This window comes from Nothobranchius furzeri, chromosome 12, assembly GCF_043380555.1.
Source record: "Nothobranchius furzeri strain GRZ-AD chromosome 12, NfurGRZ-RIMD1, whole genome shotgun sequence".
NCBI lineage: Eukaryota > Metazoa > Chordata > Actinopteri > Cyprinodontiformes > Nothobranchiidae > Nothobranchius > Nothobranchius furzeri.
In genome coordinates, this window is record NC_091752.1 from 13,498,327 (window position 1) to 13,522,088 (window position 23,762).

General features: G+C 44.0%; 1 protein-coding gene across 4 annotated transcripts in view; it reads right to left on the bottom strand.

Annotated features, from left to right (window-relative positions):
- The window catches only part of dntt (deoxynucleotidyltransferase, terminal), a 166,896-nt gene that overhangs the window by 99,342 nt on the left and 43,792 nt on the right, over positions 1–23,762 (bottom strand). For all 4 annotated transcript variants that reach the window (XR_011515661.1, XM_070542295.1, XM_054738481.2 and 1 more), the window contains 4 exons: positions 18,288–18,359; positions 17,981–18,104; positions 16,677–16,809; positions 12,391–12,493 (listed from right to left, as the gene is read on the bottom strand). Coding sequence is in view for 3 of the 4 variants with exons in the window: in XM_070542295.1 (XP_070398396.1) it covers positions 12,391–12,493; positions 16,677–16,809; positions 17,981–18,104; positions 18,288–18,359 (432 nt within the window). In the remaining variant the exon portion in view is untranslated. The remainder of the gene's footprint in view (positions 1–12,390; positions 12,494–16,676; positions 16,810–17,980; positions 18,105–18,287; positions 18,360–23,762) is intronic.

Genomic DNA, 23,762 nt, shown 5'->3' on the forward strand with positions numbered 1-23,762 from the left:
CAGATGACATCCAACTGAACATCTCCTTTAAGCCCCATGAGATGTCTAAGCTGCAGCTGTTACACACCTGCTTAGACTCTATCAAAACCTGGAAGGTGGGAGATTTCTACAGCTGAATGAAGATAAGACTGAGATCCTCATCTGTGCCCCAGACTCGATGGTTCCCAAAGTCAGAGACTCTCTTGGTCAGCTTGCTTCCCACACCAAACCTTCTGTCAGGAATCTTGGTGTGACCTTTGACCCAGCTCTCACCCTGGATTCTCATGTCAGTTCTCTTGTTGGCTCTTCCTTCTTCCATCTCAGGAACATTACTAAGCTGAGTCCCATTCTGTCCCGCTCTGAACTTGAGACAGTTATCCACACCTTCATCTCCTCATGCTTAGACTACTGTAACTCTCTTTTCACGTGTCTAAGCAGAACCTCCCTGAACCGTCTACAGGTGGTTCAGAATGCCTGTGCTCGGCTTCTGACCAAGTCCTCCAAACACACCCACATCACCCCGCTTCTCCTCCAGCTTCACTGGCTGCCAGTCAACTTCAGGGTTCATTTCAAGATCCTGGTTCTGGTCTATAGGGCCTTACATGGACAAGCATTTTCTTTTGCACAGATGAATCTGGGGAAATCAGCTGAGGGCCAGAAGGCTTACTATTTTGAGAAGCCCTCACACGCTGAATTTCACGTGGGTGATAAGGCCTGGTACTACAACTTTGCTCCACAGTCTGGTCTCACTAAGGTCAACACTGGGAAACTGGCTAAGAAGCTTTTGCCAGAGTGGTGGGGTCCATACCTAATCAATGATAAACTCATCTGTTGTGCATCAGATCAAGATCACCAGAAGTCACAAAGATCCTGTGTACAAGTGGGCCCACGGGAACCAAATCAAACCTCAAAAAGGTTCCGCAAACTTTGATGACGACACCACCCCGAGATCATCGCAACAAAGGGGGTGCAGGTTTCTCCCTCTCCATCTGTTCTCTGTCTCAAGTTATCCAAGTTCTGTTTGAGTGTATGTGTGTGTGCACACAAGTTCAAGTCTAAACATACCACACAGACTTGGTTGACTTTGATGTTGTCATGCTTTGGGTTTCTGAAGATCTGAGGTGACAACTTGTTTCATGACATCAAAGAGCGATTCAACTCATTAACTGCCACTGACAACAAAAGTCATTTTAAATCCAAATCTTCTCATCATGGTCCTTGCCTGTGGCTTTTGCTGCTTGGGTTACAGTTTGCTAATTGGGATGTATGTTGACTGCTCTGCTGTGTGAGGGTTTGCATGTTTGTGTGGTGATGGGAAGGAGCAGGAGGTGGAAAATGTCTGAGGATGGAGAGGAATGGCTGGGGGGCCTGAGCCCTCCAGGGAGCCAGCTCCCCCACTGGCCCCAATAGGCACCCCTGTTCCCAAAATCCACTGGAGGCATAGAGACCCCAGCCCATCTAGCCAGGGCCCAAAGCAGCAGCATCGCAGAATCTGATGGAGCCCGGGGACACCAACCCAGCCCCACCGCACCAGAATATCTACTCCCATGCCCGCATTTGATCAACTTCCAGAATATGTCAAACATAAAACACCCAGATAAAGTGAGGTCCTCCCCCTCCCGAACCTCCTTCTCCCCCGTGATGGAACAGAAGTCCAGGAGAAACTAAAGTCTACCTGAGGCCCCCGAGGCAGGGCAGACACCACTGCATGCCTTCTGCTGGCAGCATGCAAACCAGGTCCCAATCCCCCAGGCCCAGCTCAGATTCCCATCCGGGACGACCGCCCCTATACCCCAAGTCACCAGCCCTTACCCAGACCCACCCAGGGGTGGTGCAGCAACCCATGGCCACCGTCAACACCTCCCAAGGCCCCACACATGGCCGCCAGAAGCCCATGTAGCATTTAAAATAGATCAAAATAGCAAAGGGTGGTTTTTCTGGTTTTATTCAGCATCAAACAGAAAATGCAACTGCCTGGAAGATTTTGTTTACTTTGTTTTTGATTTTGAACATTTATTTATCTTTCCATCCACCTGTTTGATTACGAGTCTGTGTTTATGGGTAGAAATCACTACACATGTGGTTTATTTAGGATTTGATCCAAATGACTGTAACTCAGTTATTTTTAAATGAAGTTTATCTTTGTTTAAAACTCTGCATAAAAGGCAGCAGGTAGTCATTTCCTCAAGGAACATGAAACCTTGAGATCCTGCTCCAGCCTTCGGTCCGCTCACTCACAAATCCTCCAAGAAAAACAGAATGTCATCAATTTTTGTCCTCAGCATCTCCAGAGGCGGCTGAGCCCAGTAGCTTCCCACAATCATGGCTCACACAGCAGGTGATGTCAGCGATCATCTGTTTACCTGCAGAACTACAGAGGAGCTCATTGGATGATCATCTTTTCTCCAAAGCTTTAGTTTTAAGCACCGGTTTAAAAAGGAGTGGAGTGAACTTGCCTTCTGTAAAAGTGATCTGCTTTTGACTTTTGCTCGGGCTTCTCCTTTAACGAGTGCAATGAGTGTTGAAGGCAGCGAACCAGATCCAGGGATGGTCTGATAGCTGTCAGTGGTGCTCAGCTCTCTTCTCACATTTTCTCTGACTCACATCAAAAACAGGCATGAAAATCTGCCTCCAAGTTGTAGATTAGCACAGTCTGAACTGTGCTGTGACTTTGATGGCCCCGCCAAGCCAGACAGGAAGAACCTGATGACTGTGTGTTTCCTCTCAGTGACTATCAGAGGAGCCCCTTCTGATCTGTGCTAACTCACAACCCTAAATGTCCAACAATGTCTTACTGGTTTTGTTGCTGAGCCATGCATCATCTAATATTAATATAACAACTATGTAATAATCATTTCATGTCATATATTAACCTAATAATTAATTATTAGAGGGTCCGTGGTCAGGCCTCAAACACAACCATACTTGACTTGTTAGCATCAACAGACTTGAACCCTCATTTGTTCAGTGGGCTACGCGCCTGAAGGACCCTAAAACCTCCGAGTTATCACCTAGAATGAGATGATGAAGTGTACCTCAGTCAGGGTTTGGAGACCCCATGTTAAATCTGTTAGATCAGTGGTTCCCAAACTTATTTAGCTGCGCACCCCCTTCTATGTCCCGACCATGTTGACGCACCCCCCAGCCCCACATCAGGGCATGCTATATATATGTATATATATATATATATATATATATATATATATATATATATATATATATATATATGTATATATATATATATATATATATATATATATATATATATATATATATATAGATAGATAGATAGATAGATAGATAGATAGATAGATAGATAGATATAGATATATAGATATCAGGCTCCTCTCTTGTGGAACCAGCTCCCAGCCTTAGTCCATGAGGCAGACACTTTGTCTACATTTAAGAATAGGCTTAAAACATTTTTATTTGTTAGGGCCTATGGTTAAAATCTGATGTTAGCCTAGATCTGGACAAGTGGGGGAGTAGAGGGAGGTGGAGTGTACAGTCGGTAAAGATGGCTCTCCCTTGCCCTGCCTCCAACATGCCTCCATCTAAAAGGCTAGGTTATCCAGAGTTATCTCTGTAGTTATGCTGCTATAGGCTTAGACTGCTGGAGGATACACTGACCACTTTCCACACTCTACTGCTTTCTTCTACAATCTGCTCTTTAACTGTATTATTTCCTGCTATTTCAGCTGTTAACTTTATTTTCTCTCTGTTTTTCTCCCCAGAAGAAGCTACAATGATGTTCTGCTGAGCTGTGGTGGCCTCATGGAGGGGGCCATCGTCTAGCACACTGCTGCTAACCACTTAAACATTCTCCCTCTCCTGATAATAACTTTTTGCTTTCCTTGACATTGAATGTGCTACTACTAGTTTATCCGTTTAATTATAGATCCACTAGGATAAATACAATAAAGTTTATCATTTGGTCAGAGATCAAAATGAAATCACAATGTAACCATAGAAACACTACTTGGTGTGTGTGTGCGTGTGTGCGTGCATGCGAGTGTGTGTGTGTGTGTGTGTGTGTGTGTGTGTGTGTGTGTGTGTGTGTGTGTGTGTGTGTGTGTGTGCTCTGTCTTCTCCATCCCCAGTGAGTCGTGGAGGATGGCTGCTTATACTGAGCCAGGATCCTCTGGAGGTTTCTTCCTGTTCAAAGGAAGTTTTTGTCTCCACTGTCGCTGCATGCTTGCTTAGTATGAGGATTGCTGTAAAGACTCTGACACTAGTCAGTGACTCGATGGGATCTGCTGGGTTCCTTATACAGGAAACTTTTTTCTGATTGGCTTAATAAATTGACCTGGATTGGAATGTTTATTATGTGAAGTGCCTTGAGATGACTCTTGTCGTGATTTGGTGCTATATAAATAAACTTGAATTGAATTGAATTCAACTGAATTGAACCCGTTTGGTCACTGGTGCCCCTTACACTACTCATCATTGTGATCTGTACACACTGGTCAACTGGCCATCGCTCGATTCCTGCAGAATGTTACATGGGTATCAGTTCACATAAAAAAACCATCATCGGTAGAACCGTCATATCTTCTCTAGTTGTCAGTCCACTCATCTGGATAAATAAAAGGTTAAATATAACCTTCTGGACAGTCTGGGGTGGAAGGTGGCGTTGGTGGATGGAGAGAGACATGATGTCTCAGATGTGGATTCAGGTCTGGGGAACAGGCGGGCCAGTCCATAGCATCAATGCCTTCATCCTGCAGGACCTGCCACTCCAGCCACATGAGGTCTAGCATTGTCCTGCATTAGGAGGAACCCAGGGCCAACCGCACCAGCATGTGGTCTCACAAGGGGTCTGAGGATCTCATCTCGGTACCTGATGGCAGTCAGGCTTCCTCAGGTGAGCACGGGGAGGGCTGTGCGCCCCTCCACACCATTACTGACTCACTGCCACAGCGGCCATGCTGGAGGATGCTGCAGGCAGCAGAACGTTCTCCACGGTGTCTCTAGGCTGAGTCACGTCTGTCACATGTGCCTAGCGTGATCCTGCTTTTATATGTGAAGAGCACAGGACGCCAGTGGCATCTTTGCCAATCATGTGTTCTCTGGCAAACGCCAAACGTCCTGCACAGTGTTGGGCTGTAAGTACAACCCCCACCTGTGTGTGCCACCATCACCACATTTACAGCTAGAGCAGTCTCTCCTCATGCATTCAGCGTCCATTTGTATTAAAGAGAAATCCAACTTAGGAGGATGTCAGACGCGGGCGTTTCAGTTTTGGGAGTTAAACTACGGAGCAGTCTCTGTGACGACTGAAAGGAAACACATTTAAAACTACAAAAGTAACAAAATGAAAGAAAACTATCTTTTATAAAACACCTCTCAAAATAAAATCACGAGGCGCTTCACAAAATATCAAACTTCCAATATAAAAGAGATTTTTCTTAATGAATAAAAATATGTTTAAAATGACTAAAATAAAAATGTAAGGAAAGGGAGAGAAAATGATCAGGAAAGAGTAAAATCAGTGGATCCCAGGAAAGTCAGAACAAGAGCAGAATGAGGAGAGGGTGGTGATGAAGGTCCCACCTAAGCCTGAACAGGTGCGTCTTCAGCTGCCTGTGGGAATGAAACGAGTCATTTACACTGAATTGTGTCATGTTGCTGTAGCTTGTTGCTCTTTTGTCTAACGTTGCTTCATGAGGAATCTGCAGGGAGCTGGATCGGGATGGAGCCCCGACATTAGCATATTCCTTTTCTTTCTACAACCTTCAGTTTTAGGTTAAATAGTAAATTATAACTGAAATACAGTACAAATAAACTACTGCCAGCTACATCCACCCATTTATTAAGAGAACCCAGAGAAAAGCTGCTGAATCAGAACATTCTGGATCTACTTTGGAGAAATAATGGATGAGATGGCAGCCTGAGGGGGGTCACAGCACAAATCCGTCTCACAGATGTCACCGCAGTTATGTGAATACCTTTCATACTACTGATCTTTTCCTACCACGCAGTCCTTCTGGCAGAGATACTCTGGTATATTGTAGCTGGGAGAGACCCAAAAACATCACAGCCATTTGGCAATGACTGTCACATTGGGGTCACATTGGGGTCACATTGGGGTCTATACGGTCGGGTACAGGACCAGACTTTAATTTCACACCAGGGTTACAGAAGAGCTTGGTGAGGTGAGATGAGATTAATATTACATACAAGTACATGCCTGAACTTCCATAGAAGAAATTTGTGTTTTATTTTGTAAAACTCAAACAGGAAGCCCTTCAGACCTCATCTTGTTTTTGTTTCCTGTTCCTAATGTCAGGTAGGAAGCAGCTACCTGGAAGCTCAGGCATCTCTTGTTCTCCTGCTTTGTGAGCAGACACATTTAGGACTTACTCAGCGTTTCGCGGCTTTCTGTGGTTATGGATTGTTGTGACAAGGCTTGAGGAGTCAGCATATGTACAACACTGAACTTTGCATCAGCGGGACATTGTTAATGTAACGTGAGGAAATATGGGTTTTCTGTGCAAAAGGTTATACTTTGCCCGGCTGGGTCAAAGAGCTGGGTCGCTGAGAACTTTCACCCACAGAGTGAGACCTTTACAGACATGAAGTCTGCAAGAGTCTGCTGCAAACCATAACATCTGAACACCTGCAGTGCCACAAGATGTGTTCCCATGGAAGCTAGTCATAATATAACAAAGTCTTAAACTTCCTTTTCTTTATTTTAAATGTAAATAATCATTTGATCACTTTGCTCATTATAAATGTGTTTTAATCAAATGAATGATTATTATGCTTTGGTTAATCATAGCTATAATGAATCCATACTTAATTAAATAATGTTTTGAGGATGTTTGGTAATGACCTTCACACACTCAAACACTCACTCAAACACACACACACACACAAACTCTCACAGTAAACTCCAAAACACATTTGCTCTGACACACCCGTTTGCTTTGAGAAGAGAACTGGGTTTGGTAAGTTTCAGTCTTGTGATTCAGTTCGAGTTTGTCAACGAGAGAGTTCGGACGTGTTGAACACGCACACGGGGAAGGGAGCCTGTGGCTCCTGTCCCCCCACACACACACACACGCTGTTCCTGCCAAGCCAGACAGGACAGCTGAGTTGCAAACGCTAATGCAGACTCGTCCAGAGTCTTTGATTTTCTGAGTAATTTAAACTTAAGAAAGCGCATCTGCAAACGCTTCATCATCACGTGTACCAGGGGGCATCTCTGGACCGGATCGGTGGACACCTTCGTCTTCTCTGCCAGCCGAGGTGACCTGGATGAAACATCGTCCGTTGACGTTCCGGATCTGAACGAGGGTTCTCGTATGGTGAGGCAGAACACAGTAGATAGCGTTTGATGCATCTTTTCCAACAAAACCTAAGTTTATTCAAACCATCACTTTTCACTCAGACACCTGTTTCTTCCTGAAGCAAAATCAGATGCACACACGCATTCATCTCACCTTATTCTCAATTTTCACTACATTTTGCACACACGCATCCATAATCACATCACATCACTCTCAATCTTCACACATTCAACACAAGGTCTATTTGAGCAAGTTTACAATATCAACTGTTAAAGATTGTTCAACAAAGTTGCCAATGTTGATTGTTGTTTCCTATGCTTGTCATTTCAAAATCATTAGTTTAATTTGAATAATTAAATCTTTTAACTTTCAAACTTGTCTCTTCATTGAACTGAAACACAGACACACGGATATTATCGACAGTTTATCAATGAAAACAACCTTTGAGTCTTCTTAAAACTATACAATTTGGTTATTAATTTATTACAAATTAATATCACAAATTAAAGTGTAGAATGGTTCATCTTTCATAAAAGAGCATAAACCATTACTCTACATAATTGGCAGAGCCTATTCAGTAGGGCAGCAACAACGAATCGATAAATTCGATGAAAATCGATTACTAAAAGCGTTGGCAACGAATTGCGTCATCGATTCATTGTGTCGCACAACTCTTCCAAAAGCGCCCCCCCTTCCCGCCCGCCGTTGCGCGCAGAGCAAGTCAGATCAGCGCGAGGGAGAGCCGCAGATCAGCGCGAGGGAGAGCCGCAGATCAGCGCAAGGGAGAGCCGGTACCGGCAGATCAGCGCGAGGGAGAGCCGGCAGACTTGCGCTGCTGCGAACCGGTTCCGCATTGTTGCGCAACGATCCGGGCAGCTGCTTCCAGCGCACGGTCCATTCTCAAAGTGGTGCAACCAAAAAACTATAGTTTGCACACGATCGTTCATGTCCGCACATGTTCTCTATTTTCTGTCTTATTTGTGCCTGAAGCTCGCTACTGCGGAGCTCATCACCTGTGCTGTGGTGATGTCACCTCACGCAGCATCGAAAACGCGCTCTGAGCTTTTCGGTCAGGAGATCCCTTTGATCTGCTCAAAAGTAACCGATGAGGTGAAAAGGTAAGAATCCAGGCAACAGATTTTCTGGAGAATTAAGAGGAGATGCAGGAAGATGAGAGACAGACAGGACAGGAAAATAGTTAAATAAAAACAAGAAAACAAAACAAAGTGTTGAAAAGTCAAATGTAGGTAGATTTACCTCCACTACACGTTTTTACCAGTAAAAAACAATAAGTTATACACATGTTATATTTATACATCTGATACAATTCAGATCACCTTCAAAACTCAGTCACACACCCAGGGCCGTTTCAAGACATTTTGGGGGCCAAGGCAAAATGCCCCCCCCCCCCCCCCCCCAATAACTGGGCTCCCCAGAAGCCTCTGTGTAATTCATGCCCTCTCCAGTAGTGTTAGTTATATGGTGTTTATAAAAGCCCCTCAGACATTACTGACATGTTCTAATATTATCAGATGAAAAACTAAATTATCAGACATGCTGTCTCATCTGCTGCTTTTTTTAACTTGCAAAAAGTAACAAAACCATGTGAAAGCCACTATTTGTGGATTCTCTGAAAGTTTCCATGGAGTGTGTGACAACTTATTTTTTCATTGATCCTATCGTCTAATCTCACAGCTGAAACAAGCATCCTTAATAATCTGTGCACAGGAAGCTTACCGATGCTGTAGTAAAACAAAAGGTATAAAAATTTATTATTAATAAAACCTTGTTGCAGCACTAAAGCAGAAAAATTAGATTTTGCATTAAATATGCAAAATATTTACATATGAATTGTTTTAGAGCCCTTTAATTGGCAGAATCTGATATTAATTTAGTTCTTACAAAAAATGGGTCCCAACATGGTTTGTGTGGCATTGCCATTGTGTGATGTCATAGGCACAGATCCCCTGTCCTCTTGTTTGGAAATGGAAATATGGTCACCCTACTGGGACGTAATTTTGGGGGGGGACGGGTGGGACATGTCCCCCCCACTTTTTCAAAAGGCAGTTTCGGTCCCCTTCACTTTTTTCCGTCCAAAAACAATATTACGCTCCATTAAATGGATTTGATTGAGCACTAGGACCGAAACGGAAACCGGTTTCCTATTAGACCCACCCAAAAGCTAATCTATTGGCTCTGCTGATACTTGCTAACGTATTATTGGCTGTTGCTGCTGTCACTCCAAGTTGTAAACAGAACGTGCTCACGTTGTTTTGCTAGTTTGGAGCCGCTAGGGAACACCGGTACTGAGTCACATCGTCAACTAGACGCTGTGTAATATCAGAGCTCAGCTCAGCTTCCATTATATAACATTTGAATAAGTGTTCATTTGTGAGTCTTTGGTAGTTATGCACAGCCAGGCGGCAGCATGTCAAGAAACGAAAGTGGATATAAGAGACTTCTTTCAAAGTCAAAACGTAAGTTGGAACATGTGACACCCCTGCATTAAGCTCAGACTCACCTCCTCCTTCACAAACATACTCAAAACTAACTTTTACAAACTCATCTCCTCCACATAACTGACTCCTCAGACACAATTTATTCGTATAATTATAATTATTATTATTTATTATTATTATTACTATTATCATGATTATTATTACTAGTAGTAGTAGTAGTAGAAGTGTAACTTCAAAACTTTTATCATTTAACTTTATTGTAAACTTATCTATTGCAATGTATATGTTCACATTAAAAAGCTCTGAAAAATGAACAGTATCATCATCGTCAACAGATTTTTTTAAGCTTAATGTCAAAGATGTACTCTTTTCATTAGATTTATCTTATTTTTTCCATTTATTTTTTGTGTGTTGAAATGCAACAACTGTTTAAACACTTTTAAGGGAAAAAACATATTTAATATGTTTTTATACACTCAAATTGGTAATGAATAATTTACACATTATATTAATAATAATTGTGAATCATACTAGAACCATCCTGTAAATATTTCTGTTTGTTCCATTCCAAAATCTCCCACTGTTTATAGTTCATGCATCTTTTTTTCAGGTGAGTGACAGAGATGCAGGAGGAGAGACCGGTGAAGGTACAGCAGGAGAGGCTGTAGGAGATGGAGGACGAGAGCCTGGAGGAGATGGAGCAGAGGCTGGAGGCTCACAGGTGAGGTTGAAATAATGAAGATACGATAGACATAAAATTGATCATTGTGACAAATGTTAGGGTGATGATCATGTGTAAAACATTAGTTCAGCATGTCCTCTAACACAGCAAATGAAATAATGGCCAGATCTCAGGAGGGACCGTTTATGTATAAATACTTTTTATACTTTTGACTAGGCCTGGGAAAGTAACAAATTTTGCTGGACGATATTTTGTCCAACAAATTGTTGATGATAAACGATATCATTGTCAACATTATCTAGACCAAAATAACCACTAATATAATGTTAATATATCATAATAATGCAAGTACACCCTTTAAAATGCAACAAATAAACCTTCATTTAACATTGAAATGTCCAGAACCAGAACTTCTAAATGAATAAAAATAACAAACAAAAATTAAATAAAAAAAAGAATCTCACTCCCTGTTAGAAAATGTTGCACCAAAAACAATAAAAAAAGACCCAAAACAATAAATACAATGGCCTATCCATTGTCAACAGCCAAAACTGCACTTCAATAATGATAATAAATATTAATGATAATAGAGTTGTACATTTTTTAACTTTGATATATATATATATATATATATATATATATATATATATATATATATATATATTGAGGATGGAAAAATTATTGAGATGGGCATGTGACGTGTCAAAGGGTCTTTACATAACACCCCCACCCCAAATCCGCACAAGCCTGCTGTGTCCCCGACCACTTCTGAAATCAAAATTTCGTCCCTGTCACCCTACATTAAACAAACTGTCCACCCGGGCTTTTGCGCTGCACAGAGACGCTTCGCTGCCTATGACTGAACGTCAGTTGAGAGTCAGTCTCATGCAGACTGACCAATGAAGAGAGGGCCTCAAGTTAAGACCCTCTCCTCATTGGTCAGTCCACACGAGGTGGGTCAAAGGTTACTCTGGGCGGGTTACGTGTTGTCAGGCATTCAAGTATTGAGTATATTTACTGCATATTACAGTAAAATATTCTGTATGTGACCACATTATGGTGATCCTTGGGTCGTGATGATGGAGCCCTTGAATATTGTTGCCCAGGGTACAACAAAGTGTTAATCTGGCCCTGGTTCCGCCGTCACATTCCCGCAGAAACTGGTTGATCACACCGGGGCCAGACTACTAGCTTGTGGTTTTACAACCACAATGTCCTCAGAAGAAAAATGCTTTTAAAAGGGAGGGAGGAGTCCTAACTGTTGCTGCAGGCGTGTTGTGTGAGAGTGCAGTTATATACTGGTTAATATATTTTTGGGTTCAGTTGCTTTCATGTGGCCTAATGTGAGTCTATTTGGGATCATTGGAATGATCAGCAGCATTTCTTGATGTGACTTTATGGCAGTTGCCCAGGGCATCATCGCAAGGAGGATGGCATTCATTTACTTTTGTTTTATTTGGTATTTTTTCAGTCATTTTTGGAAATAGTGATCAATTTTGATTAATTCACAGCCTATGTTTAATTACATTTAAAATAAATGTCTACAGATGAGATCAAACAAAACAGATGAGAATTGCCCTTAAGCTGTTTAACTTGGACCAAGCATTTTAGGTCACAGATAGATGTAGCTTAGGGTCTCTGTCTATACACCTTATAAGACAATTTAGGTGATGGCATGTTGTTTTTCTGCTATTGAACTGTTTTCTAATAATGTTGTGTTAAATAAAGTGAAGGAAGGAGAGAAATAACATTTCCCTAGCAGTTTTTAAAAATTTCCCCATGTAATCCGATTAATCGTGTCGAGACCCCATCCGATTAATCGATTATCCAAATAATCGTTTGTTGCAGCCCTACTATTCAGGTTCACTACATTAACAATGCATTTGCCAATCCACACACAGTCAAAGCCTGGGTGTGAGAGACGGCTAAAACGTGTTGTGTACGTTTTCTCTGCTACTGACCATCATTACCAACTTACTTGTTTTTTCAGACGACTGATGACGTTGGTGAGAAGGTTCTCCTCCCATCCCAGCTGTGGCGTGGTTACAATAAAGTCAACATCATGACCAAATTCCTTCCCCCTGAAAATAAAGATATTAAAATGAGGCTCAGTCACAATGTGCCACAGTCTGCTCCATCTATTCTGCCTCTGATCACTAAGCTCACTGAACAATCTGAAGATGGAGTTTTATCACTGAATCACATTTAAGGTGGATTTTTTAAATCAATGAGAGACCAGCACTGACTGCTAATGACAATCAGCTCCTCTAAATCCAAATCCAGTGTCTTCAGTCGGAAAAGGGTAGAATGCCTTCTCCAGGTCAGGGATGAGGTCTTGCTCCAAATGGAGGGGTTAAAGTATCTCAGAGTCTTGTTCGCGAGTCGATCTACGTTCCTACCCTCACCTATGGTCACGAGCTTTGGGTAATGACCGAAAGAACGAGATTGCAGATACAACTGAGTTTTCTCCGCAGGATGGATATATCACATCTTTGGTTTTCAAACACAATCACTGGTCTTCTTTACTGCTTCTCCTCTGCTGGGTCTCAGAGAACTGGTGTCCATCTTCAGTCAGCAGACTAGAGGTTGGACACACTGGACAGGTCTCCACTCCATCACAGGAGTCGTGTGTGTGTGTGTGTGTGTGTGTGTGTGTGTGTGTGCGTGCGTGCGTGCGTGCGTGCGTGTGTGTGTGTGTGTGTGTGTTCTGTCTTCTCCATCCCCAGTGAGTCATGGTGGATGGCTGCTTATACTGAGCCAGGATCCTCTGGAGGTTTCTTCCTGTTAAAAGGGAGTTTTCCTCTCCACTGTCGCTGCATGCTTGCTTAGTATGAGGACTGCTGTAAAGACTCTGACACTAGTCAGTGACTCAATGCAACCTGCTGGGTTCCTTATATAGGAAACTTTTCTCTGATTGGCTTAATGACCTGACCTGTAATGGAATGTTTACTGTGTGAAGGTCCTTGAGACAACTCTGGTCCTGATTTGGCGCCTTATAAATAAACTGAATTGAACCAGACCTCTAAAACCATCTGGTAAGCTTCTAAGAAAGTGAGGACCAAAAAAATCTTCTCTCTTCTCTCTCTCTCTCTCTCTCTCTCTCTCTCTCTCTCTCTCTCTCTCTCTCTCTCTCTCTCTCTCTCTCTCTCTCTCTCTCTCTCTCTCTCACACACACACACACACACACACACACACACACACACACACACACACACACAGCTGTCCTTTCTATAAGGCTAATGTCAGCATCGACAGCTCCTCCCTCTCTAGTGAGGACAGCTGGAGCTTGGGAAGCAGCTCTTATTGTATGGAGCTTTTGGGAGTGGAGTGTGTTTTTTGTGTCTGTGCATGCAGAGAGAAAAGGTTTGATAGAGCTAAAAATATCTCATATATGAGCATTCATTTGCATTTTTGACAGGGGCTATCTGCCATTAAGATGAAGCTAGTGAGGAAGTCAACATCACGCAGAAATGATGGATAATTAAATGGAGCTCTGACAGGACTTTAGAGGAGAACACGTGCAGATGTGTTAGAGGAGTGTCTTGGTGCTTCAGACCTCCATTTGGGTTTAAATGAGGAATGGAGAATCTGCTCTTCAGTATAATAATAAATTACTCCTGCAATGATAGACTACAACCTTTTATTCTTCAATTACATCTCTGTCGAGGTTAGAGACTCCCATAAACCCATGTTTAGAGAAACATCATGAAACTCGTTTGAAACTTTTTTTACATAAATTATTTAGGCTTTTAGAGTAACTTTTGTGAGAAAAATGGGTTTTTCTTTGGCCAAACCAAGTGGCTCTGACACAGAGGAACCATTAAATGTTTATAATTCTACTTCTTTTGGACCAGAACCATAAAGTTTTGAGTTTGCTGCACGCCCCAGAGAGCAGAGACAAACCAGAGGCAGAAACCATCAGCCAAAGCAGAGAGATTGTGCTGCCATGTGAGGAGAAGCAGCGGGGGGGGGGGGGGGGGGGGGGGGGGGGGCAGCTTGAGTTAAACATGTTAGCTTAAACTCATGTGCTATCATCACAATATAGTACAGATTACTATCATGTACCAGACAGCTAAAGTAGTATCTGTTAGTTAATATAATAGGAACACTAATGAGCGTCTGTCAGCTGTCTCATACTCATTAATATCTGTTCACCTAACCTACTTTAGCTTAGAGACGCCTGTCATCCGGTTCTGGAGCTCATGCGGGCTTCTGTGAGCTGGATCCGACCCAGACACCAGTGAGCCAGTCCAGCTGGGATTTTTAAAAGCTGCACATGATCCTCTCCTGGAGGTCCGCAGCAGTTCTGATCTGGATCCGACCCGGAAACCAGCTGGCCCGCTGAGCAGCGCGTCTCTTCTGGTGGTCAGTTCTGACCTGGTTCTGGCAGTGATCTGAGCTCCAGAAATCCACATTTAAATTTTTAAACCCCTCCACAAATCTCCGGAGCCCAGCGTGGACCTCCCTGACCTGGTACCGACTGATGAGGACTACAGAAGTCCGACTTTTCAGCTGCACAAAACGCCCTCAGGCACGGCGATAGAGGCGTTGTTCCTCTTGTCTGGAAACCTGTGGACTCGATGTCCAGACAGGCTGGAGTTGGTACAGCCTTCATACTCTAGTTTATCAACATGAACACAATCCAACACTAGTAAACACACACAATGACTGGATCACATGACCTCTCTACCCTAAAACCAGCCACAAAACTAACCTGCAATTTGCTTTTTAAAAGTTAGAAGTGTGTTTCTGTGAAAGTTACAAATAAATCTGGTCCCAACAAACGTCGGCGGCTTCCTCCAAACACATCCACATCACCCCTCTTCTCCTCCAGCTTCACTGGCTGCCAGTCAACTTCAGGGTTCGATTCAAGATCCTAGTTCTGGTCTATAGGGCCTTACATGGACAAGCACCATCTTACATTGGTGATCTTCTCAGTCCCTACGCCTCCAGCAGGTCCCTGAGGTCCAGTGATCAAAGCCTACTGGTTGTGCAGCAGCAGGCTAAAGGTCAAAGGTGACAGATCATCTGCTGCTTATTTTTTCTCTCCCATTTTTATTTTTAACCTTTTTTTATTGTTCTTGTGAAGCACCTTGTGATGTTTGAGAGGTGAAAATCCTTTCTTTTTTCTGAAGAGCCTCTGTTTGCAGAAATGAAGTTTGTCTTTTAGGACTGATCACCTTTCACCAAAGTGTGACTTCTAATGGGGCTTTGACTTTTTGAGCCAGCCCCTAGTGGATGAGGGGGGAACTGCACGTTTTGCCACTGGTTGATTTCAAATTTGAAAGGCGGAGTTTGGCCCTTAGAAAAAATCTAACTCATCCAACAAACACAGCCTGACGATGAGTCCCTCAGCTTTACTTACTGATAACGTTTCATCCAGTATTATTATTTAGTTTATTGTGCATGACCTGAATATTTGAAATTGCACTATAGCAGCCATGACGCCATCATCTTCCAACATCTGATTCTAGGTTCCTCTCTTGTTCCTTTGTAGTAAAACCGATGAAAGTCTGCTTGATGAGGGGCTGAATCAAAAATTAAGGATTGGGGAATTTGCCCATTGTTCTCCTATGCAGACAAGAGTCTAGAGAAGTCATTTACTTTCAGTTCCAGTTGCAGGACCTGTTAGGCTTTATACAGTAGAATATAATTCATATCAAATAGAGACTTTTTCCAGGTTGCAGGTAAAAGACGCCTTAAGTGTAGTGTGTTTGTAGGCAGAGATAGAGCCATCAGCTAAGTTCCCGTCGTCCCGTCGACAGGCGAGTGCATGTCCTCGCTGCCTCTGAATTATTTACCTCACACACCACTGGTTAAGCTGGATTTTTACTACACAACAGAGCAGAGGGCTCATGCTTATGCTCAAAGCACTGCACATAAGAGCTGCGGGGGTGGACCTTCTTTGCTCAGAGACTTGCAGGAGACTCTGATTGTTACACATGTGAGTGACTTGGTGCAAGCATAACTGATCTATATTGTTGTTGGGTTAGGGTTAGGTGCAGCCCCTTGTTGTTGTTCCAGTCAGAAACAAAGGAATAAAAGCAGCTCCAGCTGTAGTTTTGTTCTCACATGTTCTCTAAAAGCTGCAGACCCAAGTGTCCCTACATCCTTGGCCTTCTGAGAGGGATCAGCTAAACCTCCTGGGATTTGTTTTTTCTTGAGTGTGACAAACACAAATTTAACAATAGCAGGAAAAAATGAGAGGAACTGTTCTGTTACATCTCTGTTATAAACACCAATAGGAGGAGACAAGTCTTGTACCTGCGAAAGCCACCTGTCAGCACTAGCACGGCGTCGGGTGTGATGGCATGGACAGCTTCGTCAATAATGCTCCCCAAGGCCTGGGCCTCGGCTTTACTGACAGCTCTGGAGATGTCTCCATAATGCAGAAAACCTGCAGGGAAAAGACCACATGGTTATTAGCCTGGCAGCCAGCCATCAATCAGAGCCGTTTGCTCCGGGAGGAGCGAGTCGGGCCGGATTCAAAGGAAAACTGTGGAGTGTTGCTGATGGAAGCCAGGTAACAGAGCTGCAGCATCTACTATCCCTAATTAAAACTGATGCTCGTCTCCTTCTGCGCGCCACATAAAAAGCACTGATTCCCTTTTTCTTCCCATAGATGAACAGAGATGCTCGTCCAATTAATCACAAACCTTTAATGATTTTCTGTCTGTGCAGCAGGACGAAATGATGGGACGGCTCTTGTTTCTGTTCTGTAGAGATTTTCAGAATAGTCTGAAGATTAGGGTTCAGAGAAGTTTTCCATTTAAAAAAACTCGAAGAGTGGAGAATTCAGCGCTCCAAATAAGGGATTATGTACTCTTTGATGGGCACGTCTGTCTGTCAGCGTAATCAGCAGCTGGACAGAGTCTGAGATGAACGAAAACGCTGCAATACAACACTTCTGAGGAAAACATCAGACTTTGTTCATAGCAACAACTAAAACTGGCATCTGCATGGCGGGTTCCTCTGTTACCCAGCATGCATCACAACAGATCAGTTGAGCAGAACCAGAGCAGCAGCAGCACCTCGGTCCGTCTGCAGGCCCAGAATGAGCAGCTCTGACCCTGACCCTATTCAAATATGAATGATGAAATGCATAAAAGAGGTTTTGTCAGAATTTTTCGACGTGATTTTGAAGCACGGCCTTCGTAGTTAGATCCTGAGTGGCCTCTGTTCAGAGGAACAGAGAGCTGGAATGTGAGCCTGTATTAACTCTGGGCTAGATAGTGATGCAGCCGTCTTCTTGTTTGAACATACTTTCATATATTATGTCTCTACACCTTTATGATTCTGATTGTTCATAACTCAAAACACTTTAAATGTCTTTAGCTCACCTTCAAAAGTACATTTTCCTGCTATGTTTTCTACCGTTCCTGCACATGAAGCCTGGGAAAAGCAGCATTCACCACTTAAAGCTGCGCAGGACCACTCCTCCGGGACAAGAGAAAGTCCCTACAGACACACACGAGCTCTTTACGCCTCCTTGGGAAGCGAAGCCCCGTTGAATCTTCAGCTCTATCATTTGTGAAGTGTCTAAGAGAAGACGAGTTGTTCTGACGTACCGCTTTGTTGCATCCGGTTCAGATGGATGCTGGGCTCTGCCAGAACGCCGCTGAAGGAGCGCAGCCCTCTGCGGTACCACTTCTCAGCTGTTTTAGGTCCAACCCCAAACACACTTGTGAACAGCTGGCAGGAAACAAGGTGAGGATGTAATCAAGAAGACACGCTCTGAAATGACGGGCTCCTCTCAGAAGAGTTTAACCAGCGCCACATCCTCCAGAGGCAGCAGAAGCAAAGTGCTTCTCTGGGAGTTTAGAGCTGATTACTGGAAAAGCAAATGAGTGACTTGGTTGCATTTCACTGACTGACCTTGAGTGTTTGATATCTTTCATCAGAAAGTATGTTATCGACTTCAAACGAATGACCACATCCAAGGATCTCCTGCAAACATAAAGCAGATGAAAGAAGGCCTCATGAGTGTCAGCACCGGTATGTTTACCTGGATTCTCTTCCACCTGCTAAATGCTCTAAAAGTGCTGCTCACTTCAAACCCTTTCCTTTCAATTCAGATGTTTTCATTTTCATCTGGTTGTCATCTCTGCTGCCATGGCAACTGGGGACAACCATTAAAGCAGCAGCTTGGAAAAGATTCACTTCACATTTAATCTGCACAGATCAAGTCAGCACATTATCGCCCACCGGCAGACGGACAATACTGCTTTTGCCTCTACATGTTTTGGAGTCAGTTCAAGATGGCTGCCACAGCCAACTGTCCTCGGAAAACTTCAAGTGATCAAATCTGAGTTGATGTTTCAGATGATGAACAGAAATGTGTTGCAGAGGGAGCTGAGCTTCATCCCTGAGCAACCACTGAAAGGATTTTATTCAGACTCTCAGAACATAATCATGTATCCATGACGATCATCACTGCAGCTGACTTCCTGAACCTACAGACAGAAAAAAGCTTCATGCTGCAGTCAGAGCAACATTTTGGCTCCTTCAACACAAACTTCTGTACATTCAGGAGATCCTTGCTTGTTACGTTTTATAAACAGGTTATTTGTATATAAGTTATAATAAAAGGTCTCTGGTCTCACATCAAGCATTTCAGCGGCTTTGTTCGTTACAACTTCAGTACCTTCCAGAATGAGCCGTTTTAAAGCTCTGTCAAACAGCTGGCCACGCCCACATATCCCCTAATTGGATGCTACAAAATGAGGAGCCCATTCACTAGTGTGCAACCTTACGGCTGATTTACACGTCTCGAGAAGTAAAATCAAGCAGGTTAGCTTGGTTAGCTTGATTAAGAATTCTGTGTTTTGTAGTCGTGCAGAAAGAGATGCCATCTAGCTCTGATGAACTATTATTCCAAAGGTCAGCAGAGCAAGACAGTTCAGTGCTCAGAGAAGCTTTTCAACCCTCCAGCTGGTACCAACCGCAAACACAAGGATGATGCTTCACCACACTTCCTGCTGTGGGAAAGAAACACTTATTAGCATGCACAACACACACACACACACACACACACACACACACACACACACACACACACACACACACAAGCTGCATCATTGCTCCCACACTTTCATGTCAGAATGTTTATGTCCTCTCACCTCGGGTGGATGTGCGGTCGGCAGCGAGCGGTTGAGTCGCCACCGAGGCGCCGGTCCAATGTTTACAGGCTTATCAAGTTTTTTGCATTCACTCTGTTTTGGTTTCACTTTGTTTTTATGTCATTTTCTTATTTTGAGGCTGATTCTGTTCAAAGGGACACGGCGGTGACAGAAAACCTCTCCACCAGACGAGCGTCTGAGTCGCACACAAACAACAAAGAGAGGTCAGTCACCGACTGTCTAATTCGGTCTCTGAGGGACATTTAAGTTACTTTGTTTTGAGAATCTGTCGCCGCGCTGACAAGTCTGACACGTCTAGAGATCGGCTCCCCGACCTGCTGCGAGTACCTCAGTTCTAATGTGGCAGGAAGCTGAATCGAGAGCTCATCTTCTCTTTCTTGTGGGGACTTGATGTTCTTCACACACCAACATTTCTCAAAACCTGCGCTGACAAGCTGACCTGAGCTGACTGTGTGGATGAGGATGAAGTGACCCAGAAAGACTTTTCTTTTCCTTTCAGAGAAACGCAGTGATGTCTGATGTGTTTTGCGTCGTATGCTCTGTTGGCATCACTGTGATGACGAAGTTGAAAAATAAAGCCAAATGTGTATATACATATATATTACTACACACTGATTTATTAAGTGTGTGCGTGGACTCTGGTTGCGTAGCAGCAGGACTGTGTGATATCAGTAAGCAACAGGACTGGTGGACTTGTTCTGTCCAACCAGGATACTGCTGAGTAGAGATGCTTCGATATTGCTTTTTTACCCACTTCTGTCTAACTCCTCATTTTCAACATCGATATATGTGGGGTATGAATCTAGTCCCCTAGACCCTCTGTCAGTGTCTAGAGCAAGTTAATGACTAGATGAAATCAAGTTTCCTTTAGTTAAACAAAGACAAGACCGAAGTTCTCAAGTCGTTGTCGTCGTCTTCCTCCGCTTATCCGGGTCCGGGTCGCAGGGGCAGCATCCCAACTAGGGAGCTCCAGACCGTCCTCTCCCCGGCCACCTCCACCAGCTCCTCCGGCAGGACCCCAAGGCATTCCCGGACCATATTGGAGATGTAACCTCTCCAACGTGTCCTGGGTCGACCCGGGGGCCTCCTGCCAGCAGGACATGCCTGAAACACCTCCCCAGGGAGGCGTCCTGACCAGATGCCCAAACTACCTCAACTGACTTCTCTCGATCCAGAGGAGCAGCGGTTCTACTCCGAGTCCCTCCCGAATGCCCGAGCTCCTCATCCTATCTCTAAGGCTGAGCCCGGCCACCCTACGGAGGAAACTCATTCCGGCCGCTTGTATCCGCGATCTCGTTCTTTCGGTCATTACTCAAAGCTCATGACCATAGGTGAGGATTGGGACGTAGATCAACCGGTAAATCGAGAGCCTGGTTTTCTGGCTCAGCTCCCTCTTCACCACGACAGATCGGCTCAGCGTCCGCATCACTGCAGATGCCGAACCAATCCGCCTGTCGATCTCCCGATTCCTCCTACCCTCACTCGTGAACAAGACCCCAAGATACTTAAACTCCTCCACTTGAGGTAGGACCTCTCTCCCGACCCGGAGTTGGCAAGCCACCCTTTCCCGGTCGAGAACCATGGTCTCAGATTTGGAGGTGCTGATCCTCATCCCGGCCGCTTCACACTCGGCCGCGAACCTACCCAGCAAGAGCTGAAGGTCAGAGCTGGATGAAGCTAGGAGGACCACATCATCCGTGAAAAGCAGAGACGAGATTCTCCTGCCACCAAACTCGACACACTCCACACCACGGCTGCGCCTAGAAATTCTGTCCATGAAGGTAATGAACAGAACCGGTGACAAAGGGCAGCCCTGGTGGAGTCCAACCCTCACCGGGAACAGGTCCGACTTACTACTGGCTATGCGGGCCAATCTCACGCTCCTCTGGTAAAGGGACTGAATGGCCCTTAACAGAAAGCCACCCACCCCATACTCCTGGAGCGTCCCCCACAGGGTGCCCCTGGGGACACGGTCATAAGCCTTCTCCAAATCCACAAAGCACATGTGGATTGGTTGGGCAAACTCCCATGCCCCCTCCATCACCCTTGCAAGGGTATAGAGCTGGTCCACAGTTCCACGGCCAGGACGAAAACCACATTGCTCCTCCTCTATCTGAGATTCAACTATCGATCGGACCCTCCTCTCCAGTACCTTGGAGTAGACCTTTCCAGGGAGGCTGAGGAGTTCTTGTCTTTGGAAATAAGAAGGATAGGATGGAGGTTACATCTTAACTTAGCTCAAAAGGAATAAAGACAAAGACCCAGGTTAGAAATCTTGGTGTCATAAATGATTCAGACCTGAGCTTCTCTGGTCACATTAAGGCTAGAACTAGATCAACGTTTTATCATCTTCATCAATAGCAAGACTCAGAGGTCTCATGTCAAAACAAGACGTGGAGAACTAATTCATGTGTTCATCTCCAGCAGGCTGGACTATTGCAATGGTCTCCTAACTCCCCAAAGCTGCTGTAAAACAACTGCCACTTGTTCAGAATGCTGCTGCTAGAGTCTTAACCAGAACCAAGAGAACTGAGCACATCACTCCTGTTCTTAGATCCCTACACTGGTTGCCAGTAACTTCTAAGTGCTTCTACTGGTCTATAAATCACTCAAAGGCATGGGGCCAAAGTACATGTGGGATCTCCTTCCTGTATCTACGCCCAGCAGGACTCTGAGATCCTTAGGAAGCAGTCAGCTGGTAGAACTGAGTCAGAACCAAACAGGTGAAGCTGCTTTTAGCTGCTATGCTGCTCAGATGGAATCAGCCTCCTCATTACCTCAAATGTGCCCCAACTCTAGAAACTGTAAATCAAAATTGAAAAACCTTCTTGTATTTATTAACCTATGTATAAATATTTGTTAGGCTGCACCTTCTGCACTGTAATTGCTACCCTTTGGACAACGCCTTTTATTTGATTGTTCAATCTGAAATTAATTTCTACATGTCTTTGATGTACTGTGTTTGCTGTTCTTGCTACACTTCTGTAAAGCACTTAGAGCTGTCTTTGTGTTTGAAATGTTCAACAGGGAGCCTAAGGCTCCTCCCTTCCCGGTCGGCTCACGGTTCCCGGAAGAACAAAAAATAAATGCAAGTCAATGGGGCTAAAAAGCAATTTTCTAAACCGCTCTGCCTTACGCCCTGGATCACACATATGTTGTACTGCAATTTAAATTAAAAGTAATGATGTGTGTTTCGACCACGCCAGTCACATACTTTGAGATTTATCAGCTTGTAAAAGTTCGTAATTAGCATGACTACACACTAGAAATCGGCGGTTCGCTTATGTGACGTCATCACATAATCTTCTCTCCCCTAGCGTAGCTGCTACTTACCACATGACCTGATTAATGGTGGTTGTTTCCTCCTGTGGGAAGTTTGCAGAACTTACAGCACTTTTCCCTCAGTTTTCTCCGTGTCTGGTTCAATGACGTAACTTTCATGAAGCGCATTTGTATTCCTGGACTTATTTTCACACTAAACCTAAAATAGCATTTCCCCCTGTTCGAAAATAAGCTCATTCTTGGTATCAAAATGCATCTTGAAAATTCATGGGCATCATATGTGAAATCCATGGCACTTAACAAGCGGGATTAGAAAAAAGTGTTTTTAGCCCCGTTGACTTGCATTTATTTGTTCGTTCTTCCGGGGACCCGTGGTTCGGAAGTAGATGGGCGTGGCTTAGGTTGCCTATACAAATAAAGCTGACTGCCTTGTTGAATTTAATAATGATTAGTATATTCACACATTAATATTAGTATATTATTCTGAGTGTTTAACACATTTACTTTCCATTAATGTTTGACATTTTTATTTCACATTAAGGGAAAAAACATCACCAAGCATTTGAGGAAGTAGTGGTGTCTAAGGGATTTTGTTAACGCCCATTTAAACTTGTGAGCTTTTGATTTGTCAAAATTGATAAACAACAGTTATTAAAAAGAGTCGACACTTCCTCAATTCTTTAGTTCTAGCAAGCTGCAGCCTGGCCAAGCGGAGTCAGTAAAGCCTAAGGAACCATCCTTCAACCCTGCAAACATCCATCAGATGCAAAACTTCCTCTGACTGCCAGCATTCACACTGAGGGTATCCCAGACCAGCGGTTCAGCATTCAAGGTGGAACTACGAGCTCCGAATCCCATCAGCAGCCTGTGCGTACCGACTTCTCCGGCCCCTGGATCACCGGGAGCCTTTGTCACAAGGGTTCATAGA